Source organism: Echiichthys vipera (genome assembly GCF_963691815.1).
Source record: "Echiichthys vipera genome assembly, chromosome: 14".
Classification (NCBI taxonomy): domain Eukaryota; kingdom Metazoa; phylum Chordata; class Actinopteri; order Perciformes; family Trachinidae; genus Echiichthys; species Echiichthys vipera.
The window spans coordinates 11,628,699-11,647,557 of NC_139839.1; the positions used below are offsets into that span (position 1 = coordinate 11,628,699).

At 39.7% G+C, this 18,859-nt stretch overlaps 2 protein-coding genes across 2 annotated transcripts; one reads left to right on the forward strand and one right to left on the reverse strand.

Moving 5' to 3' along the window:
* Positions 1 to 6,737: 6,737 nt before the first annotated feature.
* stc2b (stanniocalcin 2b) lies at positions 6,738 to 12,436 on the forward strand (the record flags this gene model as incomplete). Its single annotated transcript, XM_083927239.1, has 4 exons — positions 6,738 to 6,873; positions 8,409 to 8,551; positions 10,935 to 11,146; positions 12,109 to 12,436. The coding sequence occupies 4 exons, from the start codon at positions 6,738 to 6,740 to the stop codon at positions 12,434 to 12,436; spliced, it is 819 nt and encodes a 272-aa protein (XP_083783365.1).
* Positions 12,437 to 13,122: 686 nt separating this feature from the next.
* On the reverse strand, positions 13,123 to 17,282 carry bnip1b (BCL2 interacting protein 1b). Its single transcript, XM_083926946.1, has 6 exons — positions 17,178 to 17,282; positions 16,496 to 16,588; positions 16,307 to 16,398; positions 15,742 to 15,849; positions 14,431 to 14,549; positions 13,123 to 14,232 (listed from the first exon to the last, which is right to left on the reverse strand). The coding sequence occupies exons 1-6, from the start codon at positions 17,259 to 17,261 to the stop codon at positions 14,036 to 14,038; spliced, it is 693 nt and encodes a 230-aa protein (XP_083783072.1). The 5' UTR covers positions 17,262 to 17,282; the 3' UTR covers positions 13,123 to 14,035.
* Between the last annotated feature and the right edge of the window lie 1,577 nt (positions 17,283 to 18,859).

The window sequence follows — 18,859 nt, forward strand, 5'->3', positions numbered from 1 at the left end:
TCAGGCGTGCTTTAATAAACACAGTTGACTTCATGCTGTTCCTCTCTGTCTTATTTTTCTTATTGTACCCAGTTGTAGAAAGCCAAACAGTTTATTTACAGTACCAAATCATAACAAAAGTTATCTCAGGACACTTTACAGAGTAGGTAAAGACCACACTCTTATTATGACTTATTTATGATTTACATAGACCCAACAATTGTCCCATTGAGTACGGAGGCAATGAAAACCTTCCCTTTTAACAGACGGGAACATCAGACAGACCCAGCTCTATGGAGGCGGACATCTGTCTGCACCGGTTGGGGAAGAAGAAAAAAAGAGAGACAAAGAGACAGTTCCAGAGATGCAAGCAACCACAAAAGTAACAGTAACTATAATAATATCCATAGTAATGTGAATATGACTTAAGTGTTATGGCAGTTAATACAGCAGAGTAGTAAGAAACAAGCACATCTAAGGTGATAGAATATGACAATGCTAATAATTATGGTGGCAAACATGATCAATGATGAGTAGCGATAATAACAGCTGTGATACAGCGAGACATACCTCTGATGGTGTTTTTATGGCTACAAATTGTATAGTGTAAGACCAGTGATAGTATGTATGACTAATAGTATCAGGAAGTGTCACACAAGACCATGGCAGCAGGCACCACCACGATTTTAATTAATTATGTTTCCTGCAACGAAAACAAGGGACCAGACATCATCAAATAGTACCACTAGGTACAGAAGGTTGTTTTTTTCTTTTTAAAGGCAGAATCCAATCAAACCATTTTCCTAGGCTCATATATTAAAAGGCAAGTCCCCTGATTCACCACAGGACACGGGTCAGTACTTGCTCTGTACCTTTTGCTTAAGTCACAGAGGGACTGTCATTTCAGGACAGTGGGACACATCTACAAAAGACGATGATAGATGGTCGTCCTCCATAGAGCTGGGTCTGTTCGGTGTTCCTGCTGTTAAAAGGAAGGTTTTCGTTGCACAAGATTCCTGGATAAATACTGTATAAAGATATTAATATTATAATCATAGATATTACGACTTCCTGCTTCTCATGGAGGGATTGTTGGGTTTCTGTAAATCATAAATAAGTCTGTGGTCTAGACCTACTCTATAACATGCATATATAAAGTATCTTGAGATAACTTTTGTTATGATTTGAAACTATAAATAAAGTTGAATTGAATTAAAATGTCATAGGATAAAGTCACAAGTGTCTCTGGCTTTGTTTCTAGTTTCCTTACGGGATTAAAGGTTAAAAGTAGCAGTTTCACACTCAAATCCTAAATTCAGGGTTCAAGCTCAGTCCGTCAGTTATGTATGCGCTTGTGCTTTGTGCTTGTGTAACTTTATTGATTTAGCTACTTGTTTTTGGCAGGAGACTGATCCACACGTTAGCACAAATATGTGTGCCTGTAAATCTGATGCCCTCCGTTCAACTGTGTGTGTGTGTGTGTGTGTGTGTGTGTGTGTGTGTGTGTGTGTGTGTGTGTGTGTGTGTGTGTGTGTGTGTGTGTGTGTGTGTGTGTGTGTGTGTGTGTGTGTGTGTGTGTGTGTGTGTGTGTGTGTGTGTGTGTGTGTGTGTGTGTGTGTGTGTGTGTGTGTGTGTGTGTGTGTGTGTGTGTGTGTCACCTCAGATACTCTTTAAGTAATACACTGAATGAAGTGAATTTATTGATGAATATATCTGTAGAGTTGTTTTAAGTCTCATTAGCTATTTAATCTCTTTTGTTTGTATTAATTTATTTTTGCTCAGTGCAAAAAATATAGTTTATTTATACCCCTGGGGGTGAAAAACCCATCAACGAATGTGTTGTATTTGGAAAAACTCAACAGGAGCGCGCACACACACACGCACACGCACACGCACACGCACACGCACACGCACACGCACACACACACACACGCACACCTTATTCCAAATTGTATTAAATTAATCTCTGTCCTCAAAGTTCTACACATAATGCCCCATTATGACCACGTGAAAAAAGGTTTCTTGAGAGTTTTGAAAATGAATTAAAATTAAAAAACAAATAAATCATATTTACATAAGTATTCACAGCCTTTGCTTAATGCTTTGTAGAACCACCTTTGGCAGCCTCTACAGCCTCAAGTCTTTTTGAATATGATGCCACAAGCTTGGCACATCTCTCTTTAGGCAGTTTTGCCCATTCTTCTTTGCAGTACCTCTCAAGCTCTATCAGGTTGGATGGGAGACGTCTGTGCACAGCTATTTTCAGATCTCTCCAGAGATGTTCAATCAGATTCAAGTCTGGGCTCTGGCTGGGCCACTCCAGGACATTCACAGAGTGGTCCTGAAGCCTCTCCTTTGAGATCTTGGCTGTGTGCTTGGGGTCGTTGTCCTGCTGAAAAATGAACCGTCGCCCTAGTCAGGTCAAGAGCACTCTGGAACAGTTTTTCATCCAGGATGTCTCTGTACATTGCTGCATTCACCATCCCCATAGCATGATGCTGCCACCACCATGCTTGACTGTAGGAATGGTATTGGCCTCGTGATGAGCAGTGCCTGGTTTCCTCCAAACATGACGCCTGGCATTCACACCAAAGAGTTCAATCTTTGTCTCATCAGACCATATCATTTTGTTTCTCATGGTCTGAGAGTCCTTCAGGTGCCTTTTGGCAAATTCCAGATGGGCTGCCTTGTGCCTTTTACTAAGGAGTGGCTTTCGCCTGGCCACTCTGCCATACAGGCCTGATTGGTGGATTGCTGCAGAGATGGTTGTCCTTCTGCAAGGTTCTCCTCTCTCCACGGAGGAACGCTGGAGCTCTGACAGAGTGACCATCAGGTTCTTGGTCACTTCCCTGACCAATGCCCTTCTCCCCCGATTGCTCAATTTAGACGGCCGGCCAGCTCTAGGAAGAGTCCTGGTGGTTCCAAACTTCTTCCATTTACGAATGATGGAGGCCACCGTGCTCATTGGGACATTCAAAGCAGCAGATATTTTTCTGTATCCTTCCCCAGATTTGTACCTCGAGACAATTCCTTTGACTTCATGCTTGGTGTTTGCGCTCTGACATGCAGTCAACTGTGGGACCTTATATAGACAGGTGTGTGCCTTTCCAAATCGTGTCCAATCAACTGGATCTACCACAGGTGGACTCCATTTAAGCTGTAGAAACATCTCAAGGATGATCAGTGGAAACAGGATGCACCTGAGCTCAATTTTGAGCTTTATGGTAAAGGCTGTGAATACTTACATAAATGTGATTTCTTTGTTTTTTAATTTTAATACATTTTCAAAACTCTCAAGAAAACTTTTTTCACGTGGTCATAATGGGGCATTATGTGTAGAATTTTGAGGACAGAGATTAACTTAATTAAATTTGGAATAAGGCAGTAATGTAATAAAATGTGGAAAAAGTGAAACGCTGTGAATACTTTCCGGATGCACTGTGTATACTGTATATATATATATATATATATATATATATATATATATATATATATATATATATATATATATATATATATATATGTATGTATGTATGTATAACCTACCTGCTTCCTGAACGGTTTACTGAAGAAATAATGCCATAACAATGCAGTAGAATTGTTTTTAAAGAAATACACATGCCACCATTGTACTGGAGTCAAAACCTTAGTACATTAAAACCAAACTATCTGAATGAGGCTTGTGGGACAGGCCCTGTAAAACCATCGAAAACCAGATTTATGGTCCTTGAGGCGGATTAAATAGTGAAGTGAATACAAAACTGCAAAACAGGCAGCCGATCTAAGTTTATAAACCCAAAGTTTATGGTAATGCTTCCTCTTCAGACCAATTATCAGTCAGATACTTAATGAATGTGATCTATATGCACACACAAACACATCCAGAGGCAGACATGTTGTTTACAACATGATCATGGGAGAGCACGAGAGGGTCCTGCATGTGTGCATTACTGTTTGCACAGCCGTGCGTATGTGCATTAGTGTGCCATTTTGGACATGTGAGTGTGTGTGTGTATGTGTGTGTGTGTGTGTGTGTGTGTGTGTGTGTGTGTGTGTGTGTGTGTGTGTGTGTGTGTGTGTGTGTGTGTGTGTGTGTGTGTGTGTGTGTGTGTGTGTGTGTGTGTGTGTGTGTGTGTGTGTGTGTGTGTGTGCGCGTGTGTGTGTTCGTTGTCAGGGCGAAGGGTCATTGCGTGGGTGGTCATCAGAGGTTGTGTGAGGGAAGCTGTGGGGTGTTGTTTTGAAGCAAGATGAGACGGAACGAGCAGGAAAGGTCAGGGGGAAAAAGTCCTCCAGCAAACGTCCAAACATTAGTCCCCCCATAACAGTATGTCTTCCCCAACTGGGCCCCTGCATGGACACACATAAACACCCTGTCTCTGTACCTTGACCTCCCACTACAACACACACACTTTTTCTAAACTACATTCACTGAAGGCCTCTTGGATGCAGGGTAAATAAACTCAAGGAGGCAGAGGGAGCAAGGAGCGAGAGGTATTGCTACCAGAGGGCATGCTGTATCCTGATACATATATCGTTATCAAGATATGAAATTACCTATTAGAGATAGAAGATTTTGGTTATATCATCCAACCCCATGTGCATCCCGAGTATTTTTTTGCCTCGTGGAAACGCTGATGTCACATGATCTCTTTGTTGATGTCAAGGGTTAAAGGTCATGGCTGTTATGAGACAAAACATATACGATAACTGAGCTGCAATATTTGAATGTATCATACAGAAGAAGAAAAATCCCTATCCCTTGTTGTTATAAAAAGTTGGTTAAAACAGAAAATAAAAATCTACTGGAGACATGATAGGTTTGGTTTTATCAGCTGAGGTTTTGAGATGAGTCGCTGCGATTTCTGCTTCCAATCCAGATCAATAGAGGATGACCACACACTAAGCTACAGTCATGTTTGTTTTATCGCAGATGTTTCAACCAGACTTGGTATTTTTCAAGGCAAGTTTAACCAGAGTATCCAATATACATACATACCAAACCAGGTCCAAGTTGGAAATAACTATTCAGTATTTTAACCATTAACCAACCTTTCTCTTTGGTTATAATTATCTTATAAAGTATGATAATATATCAATAAATGCTTGTGGGTTTCTTACTTTATATCATGTCATTGAGTCTGCAGTTATACATGTTAATAAGTAGTAAAATGGATTTTTGGTCAAGATTTGTCTCAGACCCCTGATCAGCCATTTTTTAGGGATCTCTATATAAATAGATCTCTAAGGATATCTAGAAATAACAATGTTCATAAGTCGGTCGGTCCGCCACTTTGGTCCAGACTGAAATCTCTCAGTGACTTGGCCCAGACATTCCTGGTCCTCGACGATGAACCCTGCGGACTTTGGTGATCCCCTGACTGTTCCTGTATAGTGCAGCCATGAGGTTTACATCTGTGGTTGGATTTGAATCACTTTGTTGAACCCTCAACTTTTCAGTGGCATCTTCAGGTCAGAACTTCAGTTTGTCCAATCCTTTTGTTTAAATAATAATAATAATAAAGTTGTTCCCATTATTCTGCTATAGTTAGACCTACTTTGCATCAGAACTTGATCCTGTCTATAGAGATATGTTGTCAAATGGATTTTTTCCAACGTTTCCTCTTATCAAGGATTAAATTTACCTGATCTAAGTGGTTGAAGATGAATGAATGAATGAATATAAGCCTTGAATAAATTATTTATTAACAGAAATAAAGCCTTATAAACCTTTAATAATATCAAGCAAATATGAATTTTGATTTTGCAGATTTTGATTTTTGCTTTGTGATTATGTGTATGTATGTTCATATGTATAATGTGTTTAAATGTATATAAAGTAAGTAAATGATTTCATGTATTTAGGTATAAGTAAATATACTTTTAATCAAATATATGTTTAATGATAAGTAAATATGTTGTGTTTAAACAGTTAGAACTGTGATGTTAGGGTGGGCTAATAAAAGCAAGTTGCTTCAGCCCAATCCTGTTTTTGGGTGAAATTGTCAAAATATTAAGTCATTTTATTTAACATCTGTTGTAATAATAATACATAGTGCCTTATTAGAGCATGGTATAGTCTATAGTTAAACTATAGTTAGAGTTAAATCCTGACCCTCTTGACTCACTACTGCTCTCTCTCTCTCTCTCTCTCTCTCTCTCTCTCTCTCTCTCTCTCTCTCTCTCTCTCTTTCAGTCTGCGTGCTCCATCACACGTATCTCTGCCAAGAAAGCAGCTGTTATCCCTCAAACACACACACACACACACACACACACACACACACACACACACACACACACACACACTGGCTGTCGGGTTAATTGAGTGTGGATGTCTTGAGTGGTTGACCTTCATGTACCCCCGCAGACTCCAGAGGAACAGGAAGACCATATAAGAGCATTTTTTATATATCATTATTATATCGGATAATAAATAGGAAAACTAAACCAAATCAAGGCCCAAACGTCATTGAGCATGTATAAATAACTGCCTATTCTGCCTCTGCCGGTGCTCTTTTTCTCCCATCAATGATAAACCTTTGGCTCCAGTGGGGCGCGCGTTCACGGGGCTGCGCTGTAATTGGTGGAGACGAACGTGAATGCGCAGCGCTCCTGCAGCTTTATATATTTCAGCCTTAATGCCGCGCTCATACTATATAGTGGAAATCATCTGTGAGGCTGCCCGCGTGCTGCTCCAACCTAAAAAAAAAAAAACAAATTATATAAAAAAATCAAATACTCAGCGTTGATCAGTCTAAAGCATGGCGAGCTTGTCCGCTGTGTTGTTTGTGTTTTTTCTGCTACTGGCCTGTCAACAGGTGCTGACCATGGATCTGCATGATGCCCACGAGAAACACGTGAGCCAGACCAAAAGACGCCTCTCTCTGCAGAGCACAGGTGAGTTCAGACAGCAGGTGTTGTTGAGTCAATGGCTCTTTAATTGTCAGAAATGATTCAATTTGAAGCGAGCAGGAAGATTGTCCATAGTGGTGTGACTATGGAAGTGAAACCGTCATTGACAAGTTAAGGAAGCTTTGGTTTAATGTTTAAATATTGGCTTTATGCATTTTTGCATTTCATCAACTTGTTTGTTTATGGGTACGCACTGGATTGTGTCGTTCATTTGCAGAAACTCATTTTCTGCAGGTTGCCTTTCCGACCTGTTTGATAAGACAGTTGGACCTGTTCTAGGCTCTGAGGCTCAGCAGCCTTGGCAATGACACACTGCAAATGCGTTATTATATTGATATGTAATATGTGTATAGTTTGTATACCTATACTGTCAGTTTTGCTGCATAGTAATAATTGTGCACCTCACATGACCGTGTACGTCAAAGTGACTTTATGGCACCCCATGGTGTTATTTTTATCTTATATGTGTTTCCATCATTGCACCGTTGAAATAGTATACCAAGCACAGAATGTATCAGTTTAAACTACAGTATGTTATATGATTATCGCCCGGTGTCATGTCTGTAGCAGACCGAGCCGGGCAGCACAGCGCGCATCTTCTTTGCCCTCCTGCGCTGTTGGTGGTTGTAACTCAATGCGCAGCTCGGGCAGCTCGATCCTGTCCAAGCACATTCTCTCCGTACCAGCGGTGCGGTGCACGACGGCACCTCCGGCCCACAGCTGACCTGCAGGCTCATCAACAGCAGCAACAACCGACGGTGTAGACCCGTAACAGCAATAACATAATCATCATCATCATCATCATCATCATGTTGCATAAATATCCATTTAGATACGAACAATGTCGTCAAAATGCCATTGTATGTCATTCAAAAAGTCGTTACAAAAGTCATAGACATAGTGGGCTTTATTATGACATTAAAGTAAAAATGTCATTAAAAAGTCATAGTTGACTAGGCTTCCTATAATAGGCTTATAGGATGTCATTTTAAAATTTTTAAAATGTCATATGTCATTTCAAAACCATAAATATAGTCAATGTCACAGAAAGCGTTAGTATAGCATGTCTTAAAAATGTCATAGTATAGTATGTCATAAAATGTCATAGTATAGCATGTCTTAAAAATGTCATAGTATAGCATGTCTTAAAAATGTCATAGTATAGCATGTCTTAAAGATGTCATAGTATGGCATAAAACATGACAGAAATATCTGTAATATATATATCGATGTATCTAACAAACCCTAGAGGAACATTAAACTCACAACTGCCTGAAATTACATGACAAGGCTTTTAGGTCTTTCTGTCTGTAGAACTGATACAGTGTAATGTCTGTCTGGACTTGGTATCACAGGGGATCCCTAAGGTCCTCTTGGTGCATGATATCATCTTAGTGCTCATGCTCTCTTTACAGTATGACGATACAGCACAGGAGCACATTTGGGAGACACACTTGCTTCTGTGGTATCACTAGGGATTTTAATACTGATCTGTGTGTGTCTGTGTGTGTCATTAACAGCGGAGATTCAGAGTTGCCTGGTGAGTTCAGGGGATGTCGGCTGCGGGATGTTTCAGTGTTTCAACAACAACTCCTGTGAAATCCAAGGGCTGCACCACATCTGTCTCACTCTGCTGCACAACGCCGGGCGCTACGACTCACAGGTGGCACCACACTCAAACACTTAAAAACACTTTTTAAAAGTAATTTATTTGCCTTTTGCTCTGACTCAAACGGTCTAAAACCAACCAGCACCAACTACATGTAAGGGCAGGCTTAAAAAAGACATATTCGGATACATGTTTTCATTTCCTTTAATCCCTTCAGTCATCACAGTCATTTGTGAGCAATGTTTGTTGTATATGGAGCAGTGTAACGTTGTGCATGGTAGCCCTTGACACAGACCAAACTGAGAGGGGAAGTGAAATGAGAGAGGGAACAGCCTGTCTTCTTTACTAGAATAGAAGTGCATTAAAGAGTGATGCACGTCTAATGTGTCTGCAGCATGAACCGGCACAGTGGGAGATCATCAGTAAGGATCTGAGTGAGTGAGTGTACTGTATATAAAGTCCTATGTAAGTGGTTCATACTTGGCCTCAGGTCACTCGAACCACACCGGGCCCAAAAGATCAGGCCCGGCCTGATATGAACCTGAATGGTTTCTGTCCAAGCTCGACCCAAATCCCAACTACAGCAGCAGATTTGGGCCGTTGCCAGACTGAAAATCCAAATTTACCCTTTTCTGTATTATAAACATGTTTGTAAGTTGAATAGATTTCCTGGAAATTTGCATGAACCCATCCCATTTAGAGTCCGTACGATATGAACAATTTGTATCCTTTAAAGTCATAGATATATAAGATTTTCATCAAGTTAATGTCTGTTACGGTATCTATCAAAGAGTGATTTAAAACCATGGTGATTGATCATATGACCCTCTAATAAAAGCACTTGTTGCCTCTTTGTCGAGTATCCCATTCATTTTGTGTGGTGACATTCCCTCCCTATATTCAAATGTGCTGCCATGTTAGTGACGCTGCTGACAGTGGTCGGTCTGCCGAAGAGCTCGTCACTGCTGGTTATGCTGCTTTCACTTGTAATCGGAAATCAGAAAGTTCCAACTTCTGAGTGAGGCTTGTAGTAAGGGCAGAAGTGTAATAGGAACATGTGTGTGTATGGATTTAAGAGGGTAACAGATAGGGGACGGACGGGAATAGAGTGGTGAATGTGTTTTAATACAGTTTAAAAAAGAGTAAAAAGCAGTCAACTGGCATAGTGAATGTGACAGGATGGAGGCTCTGAATGAACAGGCTTGCCTACAATTATGTCGGCCGCGAGAAACAAGGTATCTCAAATCTTGCGGATTAAGACTTTAAGTCAACATAGCATCAAATGACAATATGAAAGGAGTTGCTTATCGTGTTGAACATGCAGAGAATTATCACCTGAACCTGCAGCTCCCCTCGGCTTCATGAGCTTTACAGCGAGCTTCACACAGCGACTGCTGGCATTAGTTCAGTAGACAGGATTCCTACGCAGTATGGAATTTAATTGGAGTAAATTCCAGGTCTGGATAAGTCTGGAAAAAATGTCTGTATTGTTTCCAGACTATTTTCTCACTTTCTAAAATAATATATATATATATATATACAAATCGACACAAGTTCACTAACGCAACATAGTCTACCTTTAGATGATATGTAACTTATCACGCTGGCTGTCAAATGGTGTCAGGTTACCATGGTTATGTCATTTATTGAATTTTATTGTGCTATACTATGACTTTTTTGGGGGCTTACTTTTTGGAGACACTTTGCTATGACTTTTTTTTCAACAAATTATGCCATGACTGCTTTAGACAGGCCATCCTATGACTGATTTAAGCATTCTGATGTCGTTCATATGTCAACGTCAATGAGTCTGAAAAACTATGGGAATTTGAAATGGAAAATATGTAGCAACCCTGAGGAGACGGACAGGAACGTGAATTCAGTGAATTTCCATTTTCCATTTCAAGATTCCATACTTTTCCACACTACGTAGGAACCCTGAAATATACATTAATACACAGAGCAGAGATGTTGCTAACCAAAAGAAATGAATTTCATTTCAGTTGGACTTTTAGTTACAGTGTGTAAATCGCTATGGTAACTCACTGTAGGAAAATATTGCACTCAACTCAATTCTCTTCCTGTAATAACACACGTGCACGGACTTTCACTCTGTAAAAAGATACACATCACATCTTTCACAACACTCGCATGGTCACTATTTTTATCCTGTTTGGTTGACTGATGTTTGCTTAATATAACAGCACATCATTTACTTGATATAAGCATGCCTGATTCTTGTGGATCCAGTGTACACAGACAATTTTAAATAGACCTGTAAGTTTACACAGAAAAAGGCAGACATCCAAGAACAGATCTGACAATATGATCGCTCATAATGTCAGATCTGTAGGTGCAGCTCTGCTAGCCAAACAGTCAGAAATTAAGCTGAATCCTCCTGTTGCTCTCCTCCTCCTCCTCCTCCTCCTCCTCCCAGGGCAAGTCATTCGTGAAGGATGCGTTGCGTTGCATGGCGCTGGGACTGCGGCAGCGCTTCAGCTGCGTAAGCCGCCGGTGCTCAGCGGTAAAAGAGATGGTGTTTGCGCTCCAGAGAGAGTGCTACTCCAAACACCAGCTCTGCCTGGCGCTACAGGACCACATGGATACCATGGGCAACCTGATCCAGTTCAACCTGATGTTTCCCCCGGGGTGAGAAACACACACACGAACAAATAAACAGTAAGCTTTCATCACCACCCAATGGAAAAGGTCTACATGATCAGTGAAACCATCCTCTGTGAAATAAACTCCTCACTGTTAAACTTCACTGTTAGGAGTGTCTAATTTTTTGAAGAAGATAAAACAGTTTTCCTCTCACAAATGAAAACTTGAACAATAAAATGCACTGTTGCTCAATTTAATACACTCAGGGTTTCTTTCCTGCAACAGGCTTACTTGTATGGCTTATGGTGGCTAATGTTAGGTGAGGGATAATGTAGAGCAAGCCGGTCATTATTGCAAATTAAACCACAACAGCGTGATGAAGCAGACTGCTTACTTAAGAAATCAATAATCTGACACAAAATATTAATTTAAATGGTCCTCCAGTGCCTACAAACCAAACTGTCTCCATAGCATAACAGACTGCCACAATGAACCATTCACAATCAAGTACTCAACGAGGTCGTATAATAATAAAATAATTTAGAAGTGAATATTTTGGGTCAAATTATTGACTTCTTCAGTCAATCATCTTTATCAAGGTCCGGCATCACTCTTGTGTAAGGCTGCTGACTTTATAACTCCTCTACTCTGATTACTGTTATACTACATTTTTGCACTTCACAAATAAATATTTCACATTTCACAAAAGTTAAACATTAAATAAACAGCATAATTTACCAGGAGACATGTTTGCTGTGTTCAGCTTGAGGCCCTTTTTCACTGAAGAGACTTTGACATGTCACAGTAAGATAAGAAAAGGTGTTAATAATAAAAACAGAGCTATTATTATGTTATGTTATTAGTAACACCTGTGTTTTTCTTACTACGAAAAACATCTGCAGTGAAAAAGCTACAGTACAGTCTCACCTTAAGGTTGTTTTTCAGGATATATATACAAGTCTGTGTTAAAAGTTGGACACATGTTTTTTTCTCGTGTGTCCCTTTAGACCGTACGTGGAGCTGATGAACTTCCTGTTGAAGTGTGGAGACACGGTCAGGTCGTTTGTCAGCCGGCGGCTGCGCGGGCAGTGCGAGCAACACTGGGGGGTGCTGTGCAGCAGCTTCACCACCACGTGCGCTCTCAGTCATTCAGATGCTCAGCAGCAAACCACCGCCCCACCGCCCATCGCGCCCTGGCCTTTCACCCCTCAAGGACCCCTGCAGCAGCCAACCAGAGAAGCCAAACCAGAGGACAGGCGCGGGCTCGTGCAGAACGACAACACAACCGACTCTGGTCTCCCCGTGTCTGAGAAAGCCAATGTTACTGCTTCCTAAAGACAGGCGAGTCACACAGAGGTGCAGACAGAGTACAAAAGACCATGCACTTATTTATCATTATTATATTATCAATAGAAAGAGTTAAAGTAGTGGTAGTAGTTTAGTGTCGTATTGCTGGTGAAAGCAATGCAACATAATGTATTTAATCTGTTGGGTATTTGTGGTATATTCATATTTTTCTTTACATTCGACTTTGTACAAGGATAAAAGACAATTATCTACCTCATTTTAAATCACAGTAAACCACAGTATCTGTATCCATCGGCAGAGGGCATGGACGCACATAAGTAAACTCTACAGGGAATCGCTCAAGTGCAGCTGATGGCTCAAAGTCAGTATTCTACCTATTTAAATCTGTTTTTGTATTTATGAGGATTGTGATATTATGCACCATATAGTTGACAAGTTATCAAACGTTATCTTGTAGACAGTCAGGGTGCAGTCTGCAGGAAGAGAAGCACTCTTTGGCTATGACGTGTTATAAATATGTATTTTTGATGTTCTACTTGAATCATCATATTTCATACAGACCCCAGGTTTCCATGTTTTGTAAGTTTTTATTTAAATGAATCTATAAATACATTTGTAAGCATTTTGTTACAAACTAAATAAACTACAATAACGTTATTGGACAAAGACAAGTGTGTTAATTAGTCGGGCCTGTGCATCTCTGATGGTGACAAATGTTGGGTATCCTGCCATCTACTGGTGCATCTGTGCCAATGCTTCATAGAGTTTCCCTTATATGGAAATAGAGATTTTCAACTTCATTCAAACAAACGAACAGAACTAAGCTAAACATGGCAGACGCCCTTCACAGGATCAGTAAGTAATCAGATTTCTGTCTAAACGTCTGAAAGAAGAAAGGCACGATGTCATCAGTTCCTGTAACAATGGCGTATTGAGAAAAGACGCCCAGAGCAGTACAAACACACACACTAGTTGAACACACACACAGATTGTAATTTGACAAAAAGTAAACAAAGTGAGGGTTGTTGCCTCCTATGGCTTCTTTAACCCTGGTTAATTCTGAATGCCAGATGAAGTATTAAGGCTTCAGTATGCTTCATGGTGCTTTCCTGAAACAGTCACTTTGTGCAGCGCCTTAATGTACTCAGGGTTTAAACTTATCTTAAAGCTCTCTTCTACTTCTGTCACTTTTCATGCAGCACTACAAAGGCCTTCAAGGAGGGACTAAAAGTGTGCACCCTTATCTTGAGATGGAAGGAGCAGGTTATGACAGACACCTTTTCGTCAGTTTTGAGTGTAAAAAGGATAAAAACTTTTGTTTTAGACATGGTTGAACAACACCTTGTATGAACAAAATTGTGTGAAGCATGCTGAGGCTTTAGACCCATCGCTGATGTTGCATTAAGACCTAATAATGCCAGTTTAAGTCTACTCTTCATACCCATTTCATAAACCCACATATCTTATATTGTTCAAGCTAAAAACAAGAACGCTAGACAACATGGAAACTTTCCACTTGACACTGTCTCCATACCTGCTAACAGTCCTTGTGGTAACTTTCTGCTGAGTGAAATAACTGGAAAACATTTTTTCCCTGAAGCCTGGGTGTGTTCTTTAGCCGGCTGGCTAAATGAAGGGGAAGAGACGTTTCTTAAGGATGTAGAGGACGGTGGCGAGGAAGAGGGCCACAGCCAGGAAGATAAGCAACTTGTCCGTCAGCTCTCGCCGGTTGTACTTGAGGATCAGTTTTCTGCCCAAGTGGATGGTTCCTGTCATGCTTTTAAACTCCTCGTTGGTTTCCTGCACCGTCCTGGAGGAGGTGGCTGTGTGACGAGTAGGAGGAGAGGTGTTAAAGGTTTAAAAGGGAAAGAAAATGGGTTGAAAAATGATAGAAACATAACAGATTTTCACAGGGGGAAAAAACTGTTGTTAGCTGGATTTACCTTTTGTACATACTATAATACCATAAGCCTGACAAAAAAAACCAACAAACACATGGACGAAGAAGAGTTGTTTTTTACCCAGCGTGCCGATGGTGTCCTCGGTCTGCTTCACCTGTTCAGCCATCATCCTGCTTATAGACATCAGATTATCCGTGATGTTGCTACTGGTTTCTACTAGGCTTTCTTTGGTCACCTTTCTGATACAAAACACACAAAGCAGACTGGTGATGCATGGTTGCCATTAGTAGTATGGTGTGTATTTATTACAAGTGGAAGTTAGTGTCCAAGAAAGTTGTTTCTTCTGTTCAGAGTATCTTGTTTCTACCAGCAGAGCAAAGATGCAGGAAAACAATGTGCCCCTCATTACTGAAGGGTTTGTATTATTATGAATGGTAAAATGAATTTACCAGAATGATCTAGCTTCTATTCACTTATTAAGAAAGACAGTTGAAAACACCTTAAATGTAGGAAGGAGACTGCTATCTGCGATAGTTTATCGGTGACAGTAAACACAGCTCTGTGTGTATATGCTTTATATTGTGTACTCTATAGATATCTTATATCTATAGAGTATGCTATGTTTTTTATGTTTTAATTGATTGTATTTGTTGTGTTTATTTTGTATTTATATAGATTTCTCTCTTGTGTTGATATGTTTATTTACTGTGTATTTACTGTTCCTGTGCAACACCTAGATAAACTGCAGCAGAGAGTCTCTCCAGACTGGATTTAAGCCTCGTTTCCACCGAGCAGTCCGGTTTAGTTCAGCTCGTTACACATCAGAACGGTTATTTGTGTTGCTATTGTCAAAAAGGTGTGGATGTCAAATTTTTTTTCGTTTCTGCTCCATTGAGATACCTAGCACACTGAACTGAAACAAAAATTTTCTAGAAACACTGCAGCCCATCGGTGGGTGCAGACATTCCTCTGCTTCATCTGTAAAGAGGAAATATAGCGAGAGCTGGATGGAGCAGTGAGGTTTCCGTCTGTCCACGGCTTACATTGGACGCCCGAGCAATGTAGGAGAAAAAAACTAAAAACACCACGGTACTTAGAGACGTACAGGGTCAGCGCGGCTCTTACCATCCAGTAACAACCTGGCTGCATTTAACTACTGTACTGCGCAAAACAGATCCATGTTATGGTACAGTACTGTACATGTGCTTACAGGTTACGTATGGTTCTAAAGATATGTACTGAAAGTGTTTGAAGGAAATGGAGCTTTAGATTATAACAAAACCAGAGAGTTGGCCAGTTGGGGACTGGAGATGGTGGTTGAGGCTGAATAAAAAGCAAAACACCTGTCATTTAAAAAAAACAATGGTATGAAGCTGATTTACTCTTCATTTCAGCACCAAAGTAGAGACTCAGCCTCACAATTGTACTGACCTCTGTCTGGTGCTCTGGTTTTCTCCTCCATGCAGCAGCTCGTCCTTCTCCGTGTGGTCTATGGCGAGCTTACACGCCAGGTTAGCTTTCCTCCACGCTGTCTGGTTACTGGAACCCACCGAAAAAACGAACACAGACACCAACTTTGAGAACTGTAGTTTCTGCTTTTAACTGTTTTCACCTGTTCTGTTGTGTCTGAATCTGTTTCGTGTGCATGCTGCTTAACCACTACTTGCATTTATCTGCCTCTCAAAGTCCTATTATCTCCAGTCAGATATGTATGTACTGCTCAACACCTAGAAAGTGAATTATTTACAACGTTCATAGTGACCTTTTTCAGCCTATCTTACAACCCACTCAGAAGACAGGGGTATGAGCGTTCATACTTGTTACAACCAAGTATGACCGCTCATTGTGATGTGTTAACTGAGAGCGAAACACAGATCATTTAAACACTAGATGCTGGCATTTTAGTGGGATTGATAACGTCTATAAACAAAATGATTTAAGTGGGAAATGAAGATGACTGCTGCAAACGTGTGTTTGTGTATATACGTTCACAAACCTCAGCATTTGCCTTCGCTGGCTCTCTGTCTCTGCCTGGATGGCGAGTTTGTCCGTCTCCCGGTCCTGCTCTTTGGCCATCTGCTCCAGATCCTGAAACACAACACAACGTGTCAAATAAAACTGTACATTTTTAAAGCAAAAAAATTCGTCAGATGCAACACAGTGTGCATTTAATGTGAGGCCCGACCTGTATCCTCAGTCTGAGCTTGTTGAACTTCTCTTTGACCTGAGAGTTGAGCTCCATTAGAGTTGACTGAGGTCCGGGGCAATCCCTGATGTCCTGCAGGTGACGCAAACACGATTAAATGGCTTTTATTTGTGATTATATAAGGTTGATCTACCTTACGGTCTGTCTAAGCAAAAGATTAAGATTATTTGGGAGGGGGAGTACAAAATAGACACTGATCACAGACTCATTAAATCATTAAATCAATTAAATATCAGTATAATAAAAAAAATGTTTTTTATTATAACTAAAACTAACTTAAGAAAATGATTTAGTAATGAACTAAAAGAAAGTGACGTGTGCCCGTTTTCGGTATTAAATAACTTTGGTCAAGAAGTTTCACTAGTGACGTCACATCGATCAGACCGACACGTCAGTCAGTGAACGCAGCTTCCTGCCATGACGTCAAACATTTCAAGAGGGATTAGAAGGAATAACAGTGATTAAATCTGAACAAAGTTATTATAATTAACTAAAATAATTATGTGTCTGTAATCTGTGTGTCTGCAATTCAACCGTTGACGTTAGCTAACGGTTAGAGCCGTCCTGTGATGCGTTCACGGACACCTCTCCAGAGCAAACACGTCCCCAGCACGAGTTCAATATAAATACATAGATGAAACCACAAGTTTTCAACTCTTACCTGAACGAGAGCTTTAATTTCCAGGTCATATTTTATAATTTCTTGACCACAAATTCGGACGTGGACATACGCCGAAGACGCCATGTTTGTTTTTGTACGGCAAGCTGGAGGCACCAAAAGACAACGCGTTCTGCTAAAAGCGAAGCAATAAATCTGAGGAGTGTTTTCCCGTCACACTGCATTCATTAAAAAGCTGTCAGATAAATATATAACATGTAATAATTATTATGTTCTGTTACATCTTATTCTGTTAACGTATAAAAATAAAAAGTACAATCATAGAGTATAAATTCCAATATGGCTTACCCTTATTTTATCTTATCATTTATTGATATTATTTTTATTATTATTATATTATTATTCAGATTACCATTTATCTCACCCGTTTCACTCTCATCAGTATCTTTTACATTTATGATATGTAGCATTTGTATGTCCTTAAGTACATTTTCAATCTATTTTTTTAGTTTCCTGTATCTATTGAACAGATTGCACTTGTCCTTTACGTTGCACATTTTCAATTTCTTTTGTTTTCTGTAACTTTTGCAACTTAGAATGAATTTATTGTAAACTTTACTGATGTACTTATGCACCCTGGGTTGGAGAGAAACACTTTTTATTATTTCTCTTTTGTCTGGCACATGTTGTAGACATTGACAATAAAGTTGACTTGATTTATTTTGAATTCATGGGTTAACTCTACTTAAAAGCAGCCAGTGATGCAGAGAAGGCCATAGATGCAAAGAAGGCCATAGTTGCAAGGAAGCAATTATTCAGCTTAATTCCACCGTTGTGTTCACTAAAAACCCTCCACAGAGCAATGCAGACCGTGATAACACAAATGTATATTATGTATGCCCAAAGCTGGAGAATTTCTGTACGTGGGTTTTAAATAGACTATGTATAAAGATGGATGCAGCAACATGTCAGCCATTGGTTTACATTTGAGCCGCTTTAAAGACCCAAGAGAAATTGTAAAAGTACAATTTAAGATTTTACACCAAATTTGAGAAGTGTTAGAAAGACTTAATATAGACTTTGATTGTGACTTTGATATTTGGTATTGTGGTGGACGTATGTCCTCCAACATAAGTCAGTTGCTGATCATTCTGGGTAAATATCTATAAAATGAAGCACATTCAAACCTTGCTTTCATCTCGAGTTTTATCAGATTTATTTGTTTTGATATAAACTTCATTTAATGGACTTCAGTGGACTTAACTAACTCCGCTAGCCTGTAGAAAAGTGCACTGTTTTTTCTTTTTTTTACTAATTTTGTATGACTATTTTAATACACGTTATGCAAAGTCTAAAACTAAAATTTAGAAGCTATATGTTTATTAAGAGGGACTGTAGAAGTATAACGTAACTTAAAATGGAAATACTGAAGTGATGTACAAGTAAAATTTAATTGCAGTACTTGAGTTAATGTACTTTTCACCACTGGCCGTAAATACTTAGAGCACCAAATCATACTGAATATTTTATTTCATGTAATTTGCTTCCTTTTGAGCAACACCGCCTAAAAAATAATTTCATTATTAAGGCTTTTTAGAAATGAAACTACAAATAATATAGGACCTATTTTTTAAAGAGTTAAAAAACGAATGGACTTGGGTCAGGAACTGAAAAATCTAAGTGTGTCACACATTCCTGTAATTTTTTCTTTTTTAAAATATTAT

Excerpts from the sequence above, each read along its gene's own strand:
- bnip1b (XM_083926946.1), bottom strand. The coding sequence starts at position 17,261 with ATGGCGTCTTCGGCGTATGTCCACGTCCGAATTTGTGGTCAAGAAATT. Across the intron at positions 16,589-17,177 it reads AAATTAAAGCTCTCGTTCAG|GACATCAGGGATTGCCCCGG; the intron begins GTAAGAGTTGAA and ends CGTCACCTGCAG. Across the intron at positions 16,399-16,495 it reads AGCTCAGACTGAGGATACAG|GATCTGGAGCAGATGGCCAA; the intron begins GTCGGGCCTCAC and ends GTTGTGTTTCAG.